Source organism: Phalaenopsis equestris, unplaced genomic scaffold (assembly GCF_001263595.1).
Source record: "Phalaenopsis equestris unplaced genomic scaffold, ASM126359v1 Scaffold000002, whole genome shotgun sequence".
Taxonomy (NCBI): Eukaryota; Viridiplantae; Streptophyta; class Magnoliopsida; order Asparagales; family Orchidaceae; genus Phalaenopsis; species Phalaenopsis equestris.
In genome coordinates, this window is record NW_018164444.1 from 39,779,947 (window position 1) to 39,801,910 (window position 21,964).

Genomic DNA, 21,964 nt, shown 5'->3' on the forward strand with positions numbered 1-21,964 from the left:
TATATATATATATATATATATATATATTTCTATATTAAAATCTCCTTCTAGTCAAAATAGGCATTTCATTGTTGTTGGCCCTTACTGTGTCAAAGTTCAAACGTACTTTCAGTAGCAGCGCTGAACTAATGTCTACATTCTCTACTCTTATGGAATCTCTCTCGCTAAACCTGGCTTTTGTGGCAAGTTATTTATGGATGTATGTTTAAGACTAGTATTTCTCAACACATTCTTGCATTATACTAGTAGTCTTAAAATTTGCCTCAAAACTCACAAGTTTAAAAACCCTTACAATGTGGGTGTAGGCTAAGTCATGAAATACATGTGATGTATACTGATATTAACAAACTTAATATAGCCTTTGTGTTGGTCATTGCCACAAAACTTAACTTACCTATAATGCTCAACAAATTTGACTATTTCTTCTACAAATTCTCTTGTTAGTAAAAACACTGCTCTATCGCCTCTTTGCGTGAAAGAGTAGAATGCTATTGTTGAATCATGCTTTGCCTGTAGACTCATATCTCAATGGTAGAGCTAGCAAAGAAGCAAATAGTTAATTGGAGAGGCAAGACTGAATGAATGCGCTATCATTTTTTTTGGTTAATGACTCGATAGAATGATCACTTTGCATTAACTCTTCGGCTTTATATAGGGGTATTTCTCTATAAATTTTATATAGGCCATGATTACACTTAGAGCTTTAGGGATCTATGGGTGCTCAAAAGTTTCATTTATTGTATCAATGTATATTTTATATTATCTTCGTTATCTTATCTTTTGTTGATGTTGTATTCGAGCTTTCATGCACTTCAACAGGTCACATCTGGTGTTCGCTTAGTCCAATGCTTTAAAAAAATCACTCTGAGGCCACTCGTATCTTAGGGTGAATAGGTGTTGGACTTATGTGATATCATAAGCCATTCAAAGTGGTTTTTGGCAAGGCAACAAAATTTTGAAGCATCTCATAGGGATGGTGCTCATCGTGAGGTCGCATGCATATGACTAGAAACAACGATGATGGGTTAGTAAGAGTCCAAGCAAGCGTAGCATGCCTTTTATCAATCTAATTCATCCAAAGATCCAATCCAAAAATAGATTAATACAATCTATTGGATCCAAGAAGTTGATAACAACTTATTGGACATGGATTTTGAGTATGAGCAGCTTGATATGGGTGACCACACGACGACGCTGCCCTTATGAGACACTTGGTGACTTCGCCACTTAGCTAAAGATAAAATGTCAGATGGTCTTAGATGTTATGCAAGTCTATAACTTATTCACCCCAAGAGGCAAGCGGTCATAGAGCGAGCTTTTAAGACAAGCAATCGAACAAATACTAGAAGTGACCTAACAAAGTCTTGATCCATAAATGTTAAGTAGCACATGTTTCACGCAAGTGCACATATCAATAAAGTAATATAAGTATTTTGAGTCTGACGAATTATCAAGAGTCAGATTTTAGGTTATACCAAGTATTGATCTGCTAGATTTTAGATTTATTCAATAAGACAAGTTTAGATAAAAAAACAAAATTTCAAAATGTAAAAGTAACTAAATAATTAATAGTTTTCAGGTTTTGATAGAAAACTCTATTGGGTTAGTGAATTACTCAAGTTTAAATCATCCAGATGTTCAATTATTCATTAACAACCAGGGCTATCTACTGCTTAATCCCTATCGAGTTTTAAGAAGCCTTAGAGTTTCATATTATAATTTAATCTCTTGAAACATGCAAAAAAACTCACAAGAATTATCTTTCTTCCATGCATTTACAACTCTCTAATGGTATTATGCTTATTTCACTAAAAAATTGTGTTAACCTAATTGTTCCATTATTTTATCATTGAAATATCTAGTTCACGATATAATTTAACAAACAAACAACCAAATCAATAATAAATATAATGCAAAAGTTTAACTTGCCAAATTGATTCAATAAATTCCACAAGCATAGCTTGGATTAGTAAAAATTGCAAGCAAACACTAATCTAGAGAAGTTACTCACTTACAAATTATTTTCTCAAACATAAAGCAAAAATGTATAAAACTAAATCAAAATTATAAAAAATGTAACAAGAAAAGACCCATAATGCTTTCCACTTGAAATCTTCTCAATCCTTTGTAAAGCTCCTTTTAAATGCTCACCCCAAACTCATTCTCACGATCTAAAATCTCATGGAAAGTACTCTCACTCACATGTAGATCACAAACTCCACACTATGTTCCACCACCCCTTTCCTCCGTCCCAAACCCCCTTTTTATGCAATTCTTACTTTAACTGCACATGAAATTGTTAAAACCACTTACAGTCTAGCAAGAGCGCCACAACATCACGATGTAGCATTGTGTTACTACATTAGAGTGTTGAGACACTACTAGTGATAATAAACATCAGAGTTGTGTTGAACTTAGTAGTAGAGAAAAAATATAGATTTGAAGTAGATGGATGTGAAGATAAGTTGGAAGATGAGCTATATATGGTGCAACTACAGTAATATACAGTTCCATGAAAAGAAAAAAAAAATGATATGTTGATTGAAGAAAAACCTTTATGGACTAAAACATGCCTCAATATACATGTGATTTGCCAAGCTTATTTCAGATAATGGGTACATGAAGTGTCAAGTTGTGGTACGTCGGTTAACCATTAGTTAATGTAAACTTTCGTTAAATCCATCGGTATTTTAATTATTGATAAATGTCATTGTTACGTCAATTGTATCGTAGCTAAATTGCAATTAAATATATTACATATGATTTATCTGTTATTACCGACATTATTTGACCGTCGGTAATAAACTAAATTCTTATAGTATTAGTTGGCTAAAAAGGCCACTTTTTAAGACAACTTGAAGAACATTTACCTAAGGTATCACTTTATTCGTTTACTTCTAGAAGAAGATAAACTATCTTTGACATACAACTAAGAATCTTACAGATATGTTGACTTTAAGATGATTAAAATTGAGAAATTGAAGCCTTGCTTAGCTTTCCTTGAAGTTCAAGAAGGCTGAGACTGGGAGTGAGTCACACTACAATACACGATTATGAAAATGGTGCAAGTTTGGAGGAGAGGTGATTGCAATGAATCTTCAACTGGAAGATGTATTTCAATGCTTAAAAGAGGCAATATTTTTATAAGAATCATGTGCTATGTATGTAAATGCCCCCGTTAATTTACAGTAGCCTAAAATACCTAAAATGCGGCTATTCTTTCTAGACATCACGTGTAACTTAAAAAGCCTTGAACATTATTTAGTCCCTGATGGCTCGAGACAGCCTATCTCCGCCCTTATTTTTAATTTATCACTGTAGCTTTCTATATTTTATTGCCATACTTTTACTTTTAATTTGGTTAATTACAAGAAGATAATATAATATAAAAAATATTTAATTCAAATATTCTAATAATAATTTTTAACTTTTTATTAATTAAATTCGCGGGAGCCTAGCTCAACCTTTTACCATTATTTTATATTTTATTTATATACTTTACCCTTAAAAAAATTAAAATAATAATATGTTTTTATGTGATATAAGAAATTTATATGTTGATTGGGTGACATGTGCGCCCCTTTTAATTTTTCAAATAATTTCTCTTATTTTTAGCTTATTTTAACTTAAAGGTATTTACATGCCTATCATTGATATTTAATATTTAAATTTTATTTTATTTATATATATATATATATATATATATATATATCTCTAAAATTATTTATATCACATCAAAAATATCCTAGGTGCTAGACTTGTAAATATGTAGAAATTGAGTGGTGTGAAAGTAAATCTTCAAAATTGGAATTATACAATACTAAAGCAAGCATGACTGCATGAGGCAACTACTCCCAACTCATTTAAAAGATAATTATTTAATATTATTAAACAATCCTCAAATTCAATATTTTTGTTAAATTATCATATAATATTGATAAAATGTTTATGGATTCTATCTCTGTTCCCATCAAAATTGCAGTCTTTGGAATGCAGTCAAACTTTGTAATAAAGACTCCACAGAGGGACAGAGAAGGAGAGTTATGAAATTCTGAACTTAAATGATTTACAGTTTAAGAAAGACAGACCCCTTTCATCTTCTCCGCTCTTCTCTCATCGCATGAACTCCTCCGCGCCTTCACTGCAAGAAAAATCCATAATTTCTGTGCCTGATTTTAGTCCACAACTACCCACCATTACTTTGATTTCTCTGTTACACTGAACCCCCATCAACAGCCACTCTTCCCTTCCCTTTTGACCTTGCATCTCTCCACCATCTCCTCACTTTCTAATAACCTCTTCCATTATTTCTCTTGAATTGATCAGTACAGCCACTGACATCAAACCGACTCCTTTTTTCCTGTCATCTCTGTATCTGATGACCAACCATCAATCATGGATGAAGAGAACCAAATGAGCATTCCGCTGCTCTTCAGATGCCCCATTAGCCTCGATCTCTTCACCGATCCAGTAACTTTAAGTACCGGCCAAACATACGACCGGTCAAGCATCCAGAAATGGATCTCCGCCGGCAACTCCACCTGCCCCGTCACAATGCAGAGACTCGCAGACTTCACCCTCGTTCCTAACCACACTCTCCGCCAATACATCGACCGCTGGCTCCTCCGCGGCGTCGCCGACCATCAAAACACGCAGCAAGGTTCAGGCATACCGCTCTCCTTAACCATCCTGAAAGCCAGTCTTCTGTCATACGAAACGCCGCTAGCGGCGAAACTTCAGGCGCTCAGAAAGGTCAGAATTATATCAAATGAATCCGATGTCGGCAAGTTTTTTTTGAACCAATTAAATTACTTCCCAGTTCTCGTTCAGTTGGTGTTCCAATGCCCATTAGAAACGCTCAATTTGGAGCATGTAGAGCTCGCTCTGGACTGCATTCTGTGTCTTTCTCCATCAACCAATTTGAGTTACCTCAACGTTCTGAAACAAGGCGCCGCCTTTTCTTCCCTTGTGATTCTATTCGAGCAAGGAAGTTCAAAGATGAAAACTTTATTGTGCATTCTAATCGAATCGATTGCTACTTCAACAACAATGAAGGAATTATGCAACCTTCTCGGCCGATCCCGGCCTGTTCTTCGGGTTCTCGTCTCGTTGCTAATGCAGAGCAGAATGCTAAGGCAGGGCAGAACCAACGAGCAGGCGTCGGGGGCCGCGGCCGCCGCCATGGCGGGCATATGCACATCGGTAGAAAGCAGCCGTATCGATGCGATTAAAGAAGGAGCGGTGGAGGGACTGGCCGAGTACTTGTCGACAGATGATCGACGAAATGCCTCCAGCGCGTTGGCGGCTATGGAGGTTTTGATGGGGGAGGAGATTGGGAGGAAGGCAGGAGTTAAGGTTGGGGTGGTGAGAGTAATGGTGAAATGGGTGTTCCAGGTTTCGGCAAAGGAGGAGGGGAGCGAGCGAGCGGTGGGAGCCTTAATGGCGATGTGCCGAGGTTCGTCGAGGGCGAGGAAGGAGGCGGTGGCTGCTGGTGCGGTGACTCAGCTGTTGTTACTGCTCCAGAGTCAGTGTGGCGGTACAACAAAGGCAGGAGCCAGAGCGCTTCTTAAGCTTTTGAGGTCCTCTTGGGAAGAAGACAATGAGAGGAGATGCTGAATTGGTTTTCATCTTCATTGCTGTAAAAATTTCTTCATTATTTCGCCTCCTTATACATGTTTGATGATCCTGATGATTTTGTGTTTATTATATAGTTGTATGATATTAAGATTGAATGAGCTAAAAAAATTAATTAATGTTGCACTTAAAACGTAAAATGTTCCTTTCAATCATAGCACCTAAAATTTTCATATATAAAAAAAAAATCATCTACAAATAACTTTATTTTTCCATCTATAAATAAAGTATTATGTGTGTAAAAAATGAAGTGGTATAGCTAAATTCATGAGAGTTTGGCGTCTCCTTTTAAAAAAAAAACTTTAATTTTTGACCTGGTAGCTTGACAGCACTGCTGAGTAGAAAGCTGCGGTATATGCCGTCGGATTGAAAAGGTATATAATCACTGTTCATTTCAGAGGAATCTCTCGTAGCTCTCTTCATTTTCTGCCCAATGGATAAAAGTTTTCACGCCAAACGAATGGTGCTTTCTTCTTTATTTTCCTATGTGAAAGAGTTAAAAAGTTTTTTAATTTTTTTTTTTTTTTTTTTTTTTTTTTACATGAAAAGTATATCTGTGTTTAGTTTGGGGAGATCTGATGATCAAAAAAAAAAAAAAAAAAAAAAAAAAAAAAAAAAAAAAAGGGGGACTAGAAAGCAGTGCCCACCGATTGATTGAAGATCATAAGCCCCACTTTTCCGACCAAATGTACTCACGCGAGCCAACGCTAAAGGCCCACCGGGTGTAAGTGTAACTGTCGGAGCCAATATCGAATGCCGACATAGCTAAGAGAAAGAAAAAAAGACGATTGAATGACTTTAATCTGAACTAATCAAGCAAGAACAAAATAAATATGCATCCAAGCCAACCATTACAAGAAAGCCAACGAAATTCATGAACTCATTCAATATGAGAAAATTTCCAATTTCTCAATATTACTAACCATGCAACGAACATCCCCAAGGCTCTTTATCAAAGATCAATAATTAATAATACAATAGTCTTATAGTCATCCCATAAAAATGAAGCTTATTTTATGAATAGACATGACAAGTTACTCTTCATTAATGTTCACTCTTCTGTGTACCTCCCTCTCTCTCAACCCTTTCTTGAGCACTATTCCTTGAGGTGTATCATGTATCACAAATCAGGATTCAACTATTATTATTATTACTATTTTGAATGAATTACTTCTATATTAATTTGTTCTACATTTTAAATTTGGTAACTAATTAATGGAGTTACAAAGGAAAATTAACAACTCATGTAATAATATTTTCATGGGAGAAATGAGTCATCCACATAAAAGCAGTCTTAAAGCTTGATCTTGTGGGAAGCTCATTCATTTATAATATATTTAGATGCCTTTTTTTAGTAAATGAGGCCATGTGAAATGCTCTCTTTTTCTTTACAATCACGTGGATTGCACTCACCCTTATCATGGTAAAGTCATTCATGCGGTTCAACTCTCAATTTAATTCTTAAACACTAACACCAAATTAGGGATTTTAGTTAGTCACCCTAGAATCTCCAATTCCTTGCCCAGTAATATATATATATATATATATACCTATCTATACATTTTTTTTTTAGGGCACCACTAAAACACCAACAATAAAAATATTTTCAAAATTTTATTATAATTTAATAGTTTGAGTTATTTGTATACTCTTTATTATTATTGTATAAATAATTTTAGACTTATATTTAATATTAAAATAATTTAAATTGTTTGCTATGAACACTATACACCTTATTTTAAATGAAAATGGACCAATGTTGATGTGCCTTGAGTGTTGTCTAAATTTTGGCTAAAGTCCATCATCTTAGTCATCAAATCATGACTTTTTATGATTTTATGCTTTTATTACCATTATGACTTATATTCATTTTTGCTATTTTAGTTAGAATATAATGAATTTTGATTTGTGATGATATATCTACATCACCTTTATGAATAATACATGTCTTTATATATTTTGATTTTAATATTTAGGTTTATCATTATATTCCAACGACTTATTGTATAATGAATATTAACTCATGTTTTTTTTATCACTTATTACTACATGAGTTGCCTATAATTTAATTTATTGAATACAATTATTTCGTATCTTAAAGTTTTACTTAGATGCATAATCTTTCATTTAAGCTGTGCACATTATGCTAACTATAAGGTGGGGCCCAAAATCATAAGATGTGGACCCAAGATGGAGCCCCACAAGCATAATAGGAGGACTTATGGTGGGGCCCACAAATACAGGAGGTGGACCCGATGTAGGAACCACAAGCACTAAGGCGGGACCCACTACAAGAGACTAAGCCAAGTTAGATGCCTCATATTCAGCTGAACTAATTATCAAGAGGTAAATGAAGAAAATTTAAGACAGAGAGAAAGTTTCATCTAATTCCATATAAAATTAAGTTGTATTATATTTATTTTATGTATTTTGAGCAAATGTGTACTATAGACTTGTAAGGATTTGTTTGTGTGAACTCAAGTGTGGGTGGTTGATTTATGAGCTTAACCATGGGTGATGAAACCCCTATGGCTCGCCATAGTAGAGAGGAAGTGGGTGAGAGGCCATGTAAGGGAGTGGGGAGAGTGGAAGGGTGGAGGAAGTAAGCAATTACAAAATTAGTGGGATAATGAAGAGTTATGTGGATTTATATAATTGTAAATTTTATTTAAATGTTTTGTGTGGACTGAAGTGGGGGGTTATGTTGTGAAAAGTTTGTTGAGAATTTCAGAGAAAAGCTCAAGTGATGGAGGGCCTTGGTGGCTTCTTCAAGAGAAATGGTTTTGTGATTATTACCCATCACTAGACTTTGGTGAGTTTGATGATTTATATAATTTTATCTGTTCAAATTTTTTATGATTTATTTTGGTGAAATGTTTAAGTGTCATTAAATAATATTTTGAGTCTTATTGTTTTTTTTTTCTATTCATATTTAGCCCACCAAAATCCCATCTTAATCTTCATTACATATGTTGCTCTGAATTATTCTTAATCCTACCTATTCAGGGTTTTGGCATCATTTGGGTAACCTAATATGCTTTAAAAAAAATTCAATTGTATGCATCTTGCAAATTAATTTTCATATAAAATTTGCCCTTTCTTGTGCTTTTATTCAATTCAAAAGTTCAAAAGTGAAACTACAGTTTCTTATCTGTGCGGTTCCCAATTTTTTTCTCCACTTTTCAATTATTAAGAAGACTAAAAAATCATAAAAATTTGTTGATATAAACTTTGGCATATTTTTCATCATTCTTAATTGGAATTATTAATTTTTATATTTAATTTAAAATATGGAATAAAATTAAAAGCATTTGTCAATTCTGCCTAGATTTGACCAAGCTCAATCACCCTACAAAATCCTCTCCAAACACCCCCATCCACAACAAATAATTCCCATACATCCTTTTAAGCATTATCCTAAAGTTTCACATGAAGCTTTTTACGACCACACCAAGTTTGGTATCAAACCAATTTTAGCTCATAAAAATTAAATCATAGTTAGGGTTTTGGTTTCATATTGGAGACCTAATCCATTTAGAAAAATATCATAATTTTTAATATTAATTTACATTACTTGTAGAATAATTCTCATGTAAATTTCATCTTTTTTTGTGCTTTAGGTCGGTTCAAAAATCCAAAAATGGAACCATAGTTTTCTTTCTATTCAGTTCCCATTTCCTGATTCACCACCTTGTAATTATATAAAAAAAATATAAAAAAAAAAACTCAAAATCATAAAAAGTTTGAGATATGATATTATCATTTCTCACTCAATCACCCTATGAAATCTTCTTCAAACACTCCCATTCACTTCAAATCATTCCTACACATCCTTTTAAATCTTCTCCTAAAACTTCACAGGAAACTTTCCACCACCACACCACTATTCCAATCCTGCCTCACGGTATGTCACCCAATATATTCTTGAACTCAAATATTTACTTTGTTATCTTAAGCAATAAGAGTACACATTCTTGCTCATTTCTATGATTATTTTCTTGCGTACCATATTCAATGAGACATACAGGTGGTAACTATTCATATTAATGAAGAAGAAGAAAAAAAGGTGCAGTTAAGAGGAAGAAAAGAAGACGAAAAATCAACATCACCACTGCCATAAATATGACCAACCTATCAATATCTATAGAATACTTGGATGGATCTTTTTTTTTTCTTTTTTCAATCTTAAATTAGATAAACATTTTGATGGATAAAATAAGAGGTGGTAGCAGTGCTAGTAGCAACTACATTACAACGATCATGTTCGGTTCAAGGTTTTGATAATGTGAGAGACTTTAGGTGCTAAGCACATCGGTCTAAGTCAAAGATTATTTGTAGCTTAAATTATTTTATATATGTATATTTCTTTTTTTTTTTTTTTGTCTTGGTTACTTGTATCTGGAGGTCTCAAATAGGGTTTGTGGGCTTGGTTCAGGTCTGACTCAAAATTGATCTGACATGAACTCGACCCAAATATAAAAAGAGTTTGAATATGCAACATGACCTATCCTCAATCTGCTGATGAGAACTCGACCAGCATAACCCGTTTTACATGAGACATAACAGCAATTTGAGTAAAATTATGATCTATTTCGAGCCAATATTGAGTTAATTTTGAGTCAACAAGTAAATTTTGATTTAATTTAGAGTTAGCGGGTCCGCGAACTTGAATTGCAACATTAAAAGAGCTAGGATTCATAATACACATGAATATAACTGACACATACCCTCATTTATTGGTATATTGGATAAGGCTACGACCAATTTAACCTTTTACACTATAAAGCTTATCATATCAATTTGTTGGTAAATATATATTTTCGTGAAAGCAATGTGAGTAATTAATTAATGTGCATCATATAAACATGCATAAATCCACCTTCATACAAAATATATTCAGGCACTTTTGATTGACACTCAAGCTTATCAGCTCTACTAAATATTTATGTATTTACATATGTAGCACCTAATGTTTAATATTTACACTTATAGCATCTTGGTGTCAAAAATGACATATTCATATATTTCACTTTTAAGAAAATAGCGATAGCGTTACTTTAGATGTGATGTTAAAAATTTGTGTGATTTGCATGTAAATATGAATGCGTAAGTCTTAGATATATGTAAATACATAAGAATTGTGTGGTTTGTATGTAAATGCCATTTTTTGTACACTAAATAAAATTAAATTATGAGTTTCTTAAGCATTGTCTTCAGCATCTTCTTCATGGAGCCACATATTCAATGAATGCATCTATGTATGTTGCACAACCATCCTTGAAGTTGAGGAATAGTTTAATAGCTAGGTGCTCCTAAACATCCTTAATTAAGATATTTTAACTAAACATTCAATGGATTATCTCCCACATGATGGAGAATTAATTTCTTTATTTTGCCGTAATCGTATTTGATTTGCATACTAACCTCAATGTAAGAATCATTTGACTTGTTTTATATTATATAAACTATAATCTACATGTTTGGGCTGGGATGGGCTTCGGCCTGGCAAGCTTGTTTCGCACTGCCCAAGTGGCCCGATTGAAACCGGAGGATCAGAACCACTGTATGCCCGCATTAGGTATGAGATATGGCCATTTCTTGTTTAGGATTAAGAAGATTTGTATAACTCCAACAACAACTACTTGAAAAAACAAATTTTTTCATATGAACTTTATAATCACACTTACAAAAGGTTACAGCCATCCCAAATGAATCTTCCAAATCAACCTTCAAGATGAAGTATAATTGTAAAAAAGAATTACAAGTAAAATACTTATTAATCACCATAACTGATTATATATATATAAATGTATAATGTTAGTGTTAGGTGAAACGAAACGAGGGATTTACTGATTGACAATTCCTTAGCAGATCATTAAATGTGCATAGTTCGTGAACTGCACCCACCTAACAATGATTTCCATAACTAAAAAATGACGATATAATTACATAAACCACAAGTTATCTCCCTCCCACATTAAAAATATAAGAAAAAATTTAGTATGGAGATCTTCTGTTACAAAGTGTTTCGTGAAAGACAACCATCCAAAAATATATTCTTTCTGCTTTCTCTAATCCTGAAAAACTTGTTCAGGAAACAAATTGAGTATATAACTTTCTAATTATAATTAATCTTCACTAATTAATCCTTACCCACGCCTAAAAAATCTATGTAAGCAACACCCTTACTCTTCACACTTCCATCATCATCTTTCTCTTCCTGATTATGCTCATCCAACCCACCAAATCTCCAATAAGTATTGGATGAGTTAGAGAGCTTTTGAGCCTGTCGATGATGATCAGAGCTCTCCATTAAACCAAAATCATAGTTAAAATTATGAAACTGAGTACTAAAAATTTGGTTTTGATAACATTCCTTGGTGAGGAAAAACTTGGACTTTTGTCGTTGCCTTCTGGCCATGATAACATGCCAATGGTTCTTGACGGCATTGTCGGTCCGGCCGGGGAAAAGACGAGCTATGAGAGCCCATTTGTTGCCGTGGAAGCGATGGGCAGTAACGAGTGTCTCTTCTTCTTCTTCGGTGAATGGTCTTCGGTTGATTCTAGGGTCTAGTTGGTTGAACCACCTTAACCTGCAGCTTTTCCCTTAGACAAGTAGGGATGCAATACGTTCAGTTTATTAATTATCCAAATATAAACAAAAAAATAAAGATTAATTAAGTTGATGTATTCATTCAAAGTCATCTTATAGCTTGTGGGCTGATAAAAAAGGAGAGAACATTACATACGAAGTCCACAATAGTATTGTACATTATTGTACAACATGTATTTAACAGTGTACAACACAGTTCTGCATGGAGTCCATATACATATACATACAGAGTTCGCATGTGAGATCTTTAGCTTGAGGAGATTCAAATCTTACGTGGTGACTGGATGGAAGATTTGGCATTTATGTATTATATGTTTGTTTTACAATTACAAATGTTTATAATGCAAAATATACAAACTTATGCATTACAAAGAGTGTTTCAGCTTCAATAAGTAGATAAAAATGATATTTTTTGATGAGTTATTAAGGATTTGAGTGAGTGTAATGTCTGTAAATATTGAAGTTTATGTGCTGAATATATAAATACATAAGAAATGTGTGGCATTTATGTTAATAGGTTCATACAAAATTATTTTTAACACAGGAAAAGAAAAATATTAATTCAAAATGCATTGAAATTTGTAGACAGCATTTGTGTAATAATGACTTTTAACCTTTAGATGGGAAGTCGAAAAACTGGTCATGATCATAGGTATATAGGTATATAGCATGCAGAAGTTGGTATGATACATGCGAAATAATATATGCATTCATGTTCCTATGCGCGCACCTGATCTACCCTGCAGTTTCTGTGCGATGGAGTTCCAGTTCTGAGGGCCGAACTGTTGAACGAGTTGTGTCAGTTTCTCGTCTTCTGCAGGCCTCCAATGCCCACGTGGGCATAACTTCCTCTCCTCCCCCATGAATTTCTTCAGATCAAGCCTTCGCTGCTTTATTTACTGCTGTATCACCAAATTGAAATAGGAAAAGAAGAAAAAGCATAACAAGAAGCTGAGGATACAGAATGCAGTAAGGATTATGTTGGCTCAGCTTTGGATGAAATGTGTCTTTCATTATATATACATGTCAATTTATCATTTGCAGCATTATGTGCGTGCATGAATCAATATAATTCTCAAAATTTAAGTTGCGTCTTTGCTTTTTGGTCCCCAAATTAACTTCTCTAACAATACTCTCTTAAATAAATTATTAATTGTTCTTCTAACATGTCTTAATCAACTAATTGTTCTCCTAAACATATTATAATCTCTCTCTCTCTCTCTACCTTTCACTTTCTTCTTTAGGAAACTTTTCAAATTTTAGAGGAACATTTTTGGGTATTTATATAATTATATCCATCATGAATTGTCGTTTTTTTTTAAAAAAAAAAGAAATAATACAAGTTTTCAGCTTTAATGAATGTGTTCCTAAACTTTCTATATTTAATGAATATAGTACTTTATTTATTAATAATAATTAGGTAATTTTTTTTAAATTGCAACGGTTCAATTTGACTATTATGATCACACTAACGATCTTTTCAATTGAAATTCATCTTATTTGAGCTAGGATTAATCGTAAGAGCACTCACATGGCATGTAGGCCTTTACTTAGTGAACCCTAATTAATTACTAGTAGAGAATTTAAGACTAAATCTCAATGGAGCCCATGAACTATATTATAAAGAGCACCCACAACCGTGTACAATAATAGGCTTTTTGATCATGATCTTAAGTAGTACGTCCGTATGTGCATGAAAACTGAACAGGATTTATCAGTAAGAAGAAGGAGGTGGTGGTAGCTGTTCAATTAATTGGAATGAAGGATGTGAAAACATTTTGCCAGAAAAAGGTTGCTAAGATCATGCCGGTTCTGTAAAGAGAGCATCATTACTTGGTTGAAGAAGAGGAAGGCCATCCCGCATGCAAACAAATGGCCGTCCTTATACCATCAATACTACAATATATAATGGATTCAGTTTCATATTCAACTACTTGTGTACGTCCACACTTATTATTACCCCATCTCTTCCCATTATAAGCTTTACTTCTTATAATCCTTGTAAAACTCTTACTTCTTATCTATATATCTATATTTATATAACACCGCGCTGTTATTTGTGTGGTCCTTCGGGCGGTGTTATTGGCTTTATTCACGGGTGCTATTGGAGTTGTTTTGTGGGGGTTATTGCAGTGTTATCATTGTGTTATTTGCGTGGTCCTCCGGGCAGTGTTATTGACGTTGATCATTAGTGTTATTGTGGTGTTATTGTGATGTTATTCGAGTTGTTTTGTGAGGTTATTGAAATGAAATCGTGGTACCGATGGTATTTCGGTGTTATTAAAGTTGTTTTTCCAATAACATCATAATAAATACATTTTCGTCATTATTTGGTGGGCTCTCAGATACTCGTGTCAAGATTTATTGGAGTTTGGACTCCATATGTAGCATTTTTTCCAAAGGGACAGACATTTTAACCCTTTTTAGAACAGTCTAAAGACAAATTTGATATTTTTATAAGCTCTTGGATTAAGAAGAACTCCCTGCAAACACGAGCGATCATTTTCAACTTACTTTTAAAATTCATGTTGAGTGGGAGAAGTAATTAAATATATATATATATATATATATGATAGATTAATGGTACAAGCTAGGTATCACACAACACCTTATGCTACAAATATGGGAATTAGTTGAGAAATAAAGAGAAGTAGGGCCACCTACTGTATATTGTTTGTAATATTAATTTAGTCATTTAGACACGTAACAGAATTCCATTGTGGACTAGCTTTATGGCTTTCTTCCCGGAATAACCAATTACTATATGAAACCTCTCCCTCTAACTACTCACTAACCCATAATTTAATTATTATTTGATGAAATTTGGTTATTTTAGTATGTGTGAGAGGTAGAAAAATGCATAGAAAACATGTAAAAGGAGATTGACAGTTAGTAAAATCATTAAAAAATGGGGGCATTTGCATACATATCACCCAATTCCTATGTTTTTATATATCCAAATTAACACCTAAATTTTACTTTTGTACATTTACACCACCAAATGCTTTCATATCACATTAAAAAAAATCTCCACTTCAACCTTTTAAAAGGTAAAATACATCTTTGCATGCATTGGTAAATGATGTTTCAGCATTAGATTTGTGCATGCACATAGGAATTGAGTTGGTATGCACGTAAATGTTGCAATGACAATATATAGGGCCATGAGGATGTTAATTGATTAATATTGGTGCTATATGTTTGAAATCATTTAATTACTGATTCAAAAGTGTTTGAATGAAAGGCTTACAGAAAGCAACAATTGTACCAGGACAGTCATATTAACTTCAGGCGGGCATCCATTTCAATAAATAAATGTAATTCAAAAACATACAGACCACGCAATTCTTCTCATTTATTTTTCTAACAATTAAATTTACATATTTATATAAATGTAACACTTATATCCTTAGCATCACATCATATATAATATTATCATTAATTTTTTAAAAATGAAATACATATTTTCATGTAACCTTACATTCGTGTAAGAAGGATATAAGAGAGAGATGGTGATGAAGTTTCAGAGATGATCTCAAGGATCGGCAAGAGGTAAAAAATGGCTTAGAGGAGGTTTTCTAGATTAAAATATTAGATAGAGAGAGAGAGAGAGAGATATTGAAAAAAGATCTTGCATCTCCTTCTCTCCTCTTGACTTCTCTTTTCTAAAAGAAAGAAAAAAATAATAGAAAATACACTTAATACAATATGACAGCCATACATTGAATCTTAATGAAAAAAATTATGATGTGAATGTCAAGAGACACCATTAAAGGAGAATGAAGAATGCATTCTTAATGGTAATAATAATCTTCCATAATAGTTGTCCCTATCTTATTACGGGTTGGGTTATCTTCTTAGGAGACGAGATTCAACTACTTCAGCATGTAGGTTTGATTCAACCACTTCAACAGTGGGCTTGATACATCATATTATTTTAGATGCTTAGAATACTCAAAAGAGTATATATATATATATATATATATATATACCAAAAAAGGAAAAAAAAAAAAAAAAGGTGGTGCAAATTATACAACTTTCGAAAACATGAATTCTTCTCCTTTCCAAGTTTTGCTCAATAAAAACGTTACAAGTTAGGCATCAAAGGGTTGATTAATAGTGGAGAAGGCCATTGATGGACAACCATTTACAGTAAAGAAAAAAAACTAGTGATATTAATTATGACGTCAAATATGTTGAAAAGAATAAAGAAAGAAATTCTCCAATCTGCACAGAACGACTAAGTCCGTGGACATAAAGCCATGCGCACGTGGGCTATGCATTGTTTGATCAATTTCATGCAACAACAATCAACAGCACTCTTGGAATAGAATGTCGGGCTGATTCTACTTACTTTCAGAGTTTATGAACATAATATACATAAATAGAATCATATATTTACTAAATATTACACTATAATAACACACAGCTTTGATCCATATACTTTATTAACTAATGATTAAATATTATTAAAATCTCAAGCTCATGGAAAATTTTTCAAAATTAGAAAACCTCCAAAGCAGGAATTCCGAATTTTGTAGCTAATGCCCGCTTTACATAATTCTAATAATATGATGAGAATTTACCCCCTACATGAGGTTTTATTTTTCAGTTCAATATTAAACTTATTTCTGGGAAAATATAAACATATATATATATATAGAAGAACTAGACCAAGGTGGATTCGCATTAAAAACTATTAGTAAAATGCAAGATGTTATTATGAAGATAAGAGGGATACAAGCAGTAGAGGAAGACAAGATGGAAGAAAAATGAAATGTTGCTGTCTTCTCTAAAATTTAAATGGGAGTTGATATATGGCATTAAGATGATGGTAAATGTTTACAAAATCACGTCCAACCGGTGAGACCAAATTTGTCGGCAACGTTGTACATTACAAGGCCCTCCCACACCGGACCAAAGAGCCGCACGCCTCCAATTGCAAAAGTGAGAGCCCATGAAGAAAGCAAGACTGTGAAGATTAAGAAGCCGATGGCTGAACCAACAACATCTGCATCAGAATTTCGATTGCTTCATAAGATTCCATAAAATCTAACTTCGGTGCAAATACAAATAGTTCAGAGTTGGTTCATACCACCATATATATATATATATAAGAATTGGTACACTGTAAGTGGAAGAAGAAATTTATGAGAAGCCACTCAAAAATACTTATTATGACATGCTTTAATGGGAAATAATAGGACTCAACTAGCCCAGTAGAGTCACAATGCTAATATAATATGCAAACTAATCACAATATATATGACTAGTAAAACATAAAACAAATAAATCAACATCAACGCCCATGCAACTGTATTGACTAAACATATATTTCAAATCAGCTAGTATAATACATTTAAGCTCAACAATATACATACACACATACATATGTATACCAGCTCACAGCCAATTTAACTAGTGAAAATTCTTTGTCATCTATAATTATCACCTTGGGCAAAAATTTTCACCAGTAGAGAAAATTCAAAGATCAGGAATATTATGCAGATTTGTAAGGTTGCAATAGTATGGAGATGAATACTGACTGAATGCATGCAGAAAATATAATACTAGCAAAAATTTGCGTGTCTACGACTGTGTACCCATATTTCCAAAACATTTATCCCAGGGAAGAATGAAAAGAAAACCAAGCACTGATCCTAAAGAAACATGTGACTAATACTCATAACATCAATATTCAGAGAAAGTGTTCCTATGACTAAATCCAAAGGCTCTGTTTATTTTATGTCACAAAAAACAAGTTTAAAAGGAAATGGAAATAGAAATGATGAAGGAATAGAATCGAAATATGTTTTACAATTTGTTTGGCTGAAAAGAAATTAAGAGAAAATATATAAATTTTTGCATTCATGTTTAAATGAAGAAAAATTGAGTTTTTGCTTCTAATGAGGAAAAGAGGCATTCAAGTTGAGTTGAAGTCGTGATAAATTTTCTTTTTTAAATTTTTGTTAGAGTTGGACAGGTTAATGTAAATAAAAATATGCATTTGCTCACATATCATTTAAGTAAATGCCATTTCCTACAAAAGGAAAAAAAAAACATTATTAAAAGAGCAATACACATCTTAAGCTATGTTGAATAGAAATTTGTCAATTGGATCCAGATCGCGATGTGGCCCACAGATACCATCAAGGTGCGGTTCATGTTTTTTAATTTTTCTAAAAATAAGGAAAATGAATTATTTTGATACCAATGATATTTTCACCAGTTCAATATATAATATTTTAATTATTAAAAATGTGACACTAAAAATTCTGTTTTTAATGATCTTCATAATAGATTAGATACTAAGGAGGGTGAAAAATATATAAATAAACAAGCCAAACAAAGAGAACAGAAAAGTAAAGATTTGACTTAAATAAAGTGTATTAAAGATGAAAATAAAAAAGTATTTTTCTTAGAAAAAGATATTCAACATAGGTAGGTGAGTTATTTTGATAAATTTTTCAATGAAGTTTTTTTAAATACGATCAACCTTAGTGATCTTAATATTGTGAATAATAATAAAACGTTTCATTTTTACCGCCGCATTAGTAAAAAAGAAGTTGATGAGGCTTTAAAGAAAATCAAGGGTGGAAAGTCTGTAGGACTTGATGATATCCTAATTGAAGTGTGGAAATATTTGGAAGATTTGGGAGTTTCTTGACTTACTAAACTCTTTAATATTATTTTAAAAACTAAAAAGATGCGTGAAGAGTAGAGGAAGAGTATTTTGGTCCCCATTTTTAAGAATAAAGGGGATGCACAAAAGTGTGCAATTTATAGAAGAATTAAGTTGATGTGTCATACTTTAAAGTTATGGGAGAGAGTAATTAAACATAGGTTAAGACGCATCACAAAGATTTCTCATAATCAATTTGGATTTATGTCGGGCAGGTCTACTATGGAAGCTATACATTTATTGAGAGGTTTGATGGAGAAGTTCAGAGATAATAAAGATAATCTACGTTTGATTTTTATTGATTTAGAAAAAGCTTACGATAAGATTCCAAGAGATATCCTTTGGAGAGTTCTTGAGAAGATAGTTGTTTATATGGCTTATATTCAAGTCATTAAAGATATGTATACTAGAGCTGTTACTTATGTTCAAATTGAAGGAGGATTGACCAAATATTTTCCTATTTCTATTGGATTACATCAGGGATCGGCTTTAAGCCCATATTTTTTTGCTTTAGTTATGGATGGTTTCACTGGACATCTACAGGAGGATGTACCTTGGTGTATGTTTTTTGTTGATAATATCCTTCTCATGGATAAAACGAGAGAAAAAGCCCAGAAAAAACTTAAAATATGGAGGTCTACATTGGAGTCTAATGACCTTCATTTAAATAGAATTAAAACTGAATACATGGAATGTAATTTGAGTAGTAGTAGCTGTAGTGACAAAAGTGTGACTTTGGGTGATCAAATTATTAAAAGGTGTGAACGATTTAGATATCTTGGGTCCGTTGTTCAAAGCGATGGTGATATTAGATGGGGATGTTAATAGTAGAATTCAAGTTGGTTGGCTGAAGTGGAGGAATACTTCGGGCCTTTTGTGTGATAGAAAAGTACCGCTTAGACTGAAAGGAAAATTTTATAAGTCGGTGGTGAGACCTGCAATGCTATATGGCACTGAATGTTGGCCTTTAAAAGAGAAGCATAATAATAAGTTAAGTGTTGCCGAGATGAGAATGATTAGGTGGATGAGCGGTTTTACACTTAGAGACAAAATGCGAAATGAATATATCCGTGATAGGGTTGGTGTAGCTCCTGTGATGGACAAAATTAGAGAAAATCGTCTTAGATGGTTTGGTCACATTAAAAGTCGACCATCTGATGATCCGATTAGGAGATCTTAATTTACTAGAACTAAATGAAAATATAACACTAAATAAGACACAATATAGAAAAAGGATGTAGCCGACCCCACGTAGTGGGATTAAGACTTTGTTGTTGTTGTTGTTGTTGTAATAATGACGTTTTCTCCAATTCAATATATAATATTCTAATTCAAAACATTTCCCCTACGAATATTTTGAGTATGATTCTAATTTATATTTTTAGGCATCATATTTTAATCATTTCTCCATTTTTAATCTAAATCTTTTAATTCTACCTATCCAATCAAAATTAAAAACAAAAATATTGATCAATATTAAAAATGGAAGGTTCTTTAAAATTAGACCAATTCACCAATTCAATGCCGATTTAGACCAGTTACAGCTGGTTTTGAGCGAAAACAGTTTTAGATTTGAATCAAACTAGCACAATTAAACAAGTCAAAGCAACCTATCAAATCTGATTTTTAAAATCATGTGTATTGTATCTCAGAAGAAATTAAAACGAGAATGAAGATGCGATTAAAGTAGTTAAAGATGAAAATGTTCGATGCATTGAAGTTGAGAGAGTCCTTTTAGCAACAAAAAAAAGAAAAAAGAAAAAAGATCAAGAAAGAAGCTACCCTTGTGATAGCCGTTGCTCAATGGGAGTGAACTCGATGGGAACAAAAAATTGCTCAACTCTAACTAGAAGAGATTCGTTAATAGAACAATATTTTGAATAAACGAATCATTAATCTTGAGATAAATTTAAGAATTTGAGAGCCGGAAAAAATATAACTTCAAGCAAAAATTTTGAATCAATTTATTCGCTTAACAACTCACGCCACTACTGTATCATCAAAGTATGAGAATGACAAGTTTTGATTGAAAGCTTTAGTTAAGTTCAACGTACTAAAGTGGAAATGAAATAAAGCTTGCATTTTTTTTATTAGCTCACAAAGAATGAATATTAAAATTATACTCCAACAAAAGATCAAAGTAGTAATGGTCAGCAAGGATGAAAACTAACCCAAATCTTTTTGGTTTTTTCTTTCTTCACTTGTATTTACTTCTCTCTTTTACACTATAAAGAAATCAAAGTTCGAAGGCATGACTTTTAGCCCTTGGATACTTCAGAAAAAATTGATGGAATTCATAGTATTGAAATCCCAAGAATTTCGGAAAATCATAATAAATATTTAAATTGATAAGTCCGAGTGTAACTTGTTGAATAACATCAACTAGATGAATGACCATGGTTAAAAAAATCCAAGTATTTGATAACATTTATCATTTTTCCTTAAATGAATTCATGCTTTAAGAGAGTTCTAAGATAATACAACAACAAAAACAAAGCCTTAATCCCACTACGTGGGGTCGGCTACATGAATCCTTTTTCTCCATTGCGTCCTATTTAGTGTCATATTTTCATTTAGTTCTAGTAAATTAAGAACATTTTTAATACAATACAATAAGCCCAAGAGCCCAAGTTTTCCTAGGTCTACCTCTTCCTTTCTTAACACAAGTCAAATCTAATGTTGGTTCTAATTTAATGGATCGCTAAAGGACAAATCGAAAAATGAGATTGGACTTTTGGGAATTCTCTTTTTATTATTTTTAAAGGAGTGGAAAGATACAAGTCTGGGTGTTTTACAATGCAACACAACACCCAATTTATACTAACTAAGACATACCGAGACAAAAAAAGAAACGTACACAATAAAGGCAAGAGAATTAAGTGTCATCAATTCGCGCCTATTTGAACTGATTACACATATTTGAATTTTGAATTTGAATTTGAATTTAAGATTCAAATTCAAAATTAATGATATTGTCATATCTCCTATTATTTAATTCAAATTAATGCTATTATCATATCTTCTATATTTGTTCC

The 21,964-nt window shown here is 32.8% G+C and overlaps 2 protein-coding genes across 2 annotated transcripts; both read right to left on the minus strand.

The window, feature by feature from the left end:
* Positions 1-3,989: 3,989 nt before the first annotated feature.
* LOC110018210 lies at positions 3,990-11,209 on the minus strand. The gene is given in 4 exon segments (XM_020715458.1): positions 3,990-4,627; positions 4,673-4,734; positions 4,930-5,612; positions 11,111-11,209. Coding segments are annotated over 4 exon segments (1,131 nt in total). The 3' UTR covers positions 3,990-4,340.
* A 564-nt stretch (positions 11,210-11,773) lies between these two features.
* Positions 11,774-13,193, minus strand: LOC110039376 (transcription factor MYB52-like). Its single transcript, XM_020744414.1, has 2 exons — positions 12,978-13,193; positions 11,774-12,240 (listed from the first exon to the last, which is right to left on the minus strand). Exons 1-2 carry the CDS (start codon positions 13,108-13,110, stop codon positions 11,777-11,779), a joined length of 597 nt encoding a protein of 198 aa, XP_020600073.1. The 5' UTR covers positions 13,111-13,193; the 3' UTR covers positions 11,774-11,776.
* Between the last annotated feature and the right edge of the window lie 8,771 nt (positions 13,194-21,964).

What these genes read in the sequence shown, in the direction of transcription:
- LOC110039376 (XM_020744414.1), bottom strand. Translation starts at nt 13,110, where the DNA reads ATGGGGGAGGAGAGGAAGTTATGCCCACGTGGGCATTGGAGGCCTGCA. An exon ending in GAAACTGCAGGGTAGATCAG is followed by an intron (nt 12,241 to 12,977) that starts GTGCGCGCATAG and finishes TACTTGTCTAAG; the next exon opens with GGAAAAGCTGCAGGTTAAGG.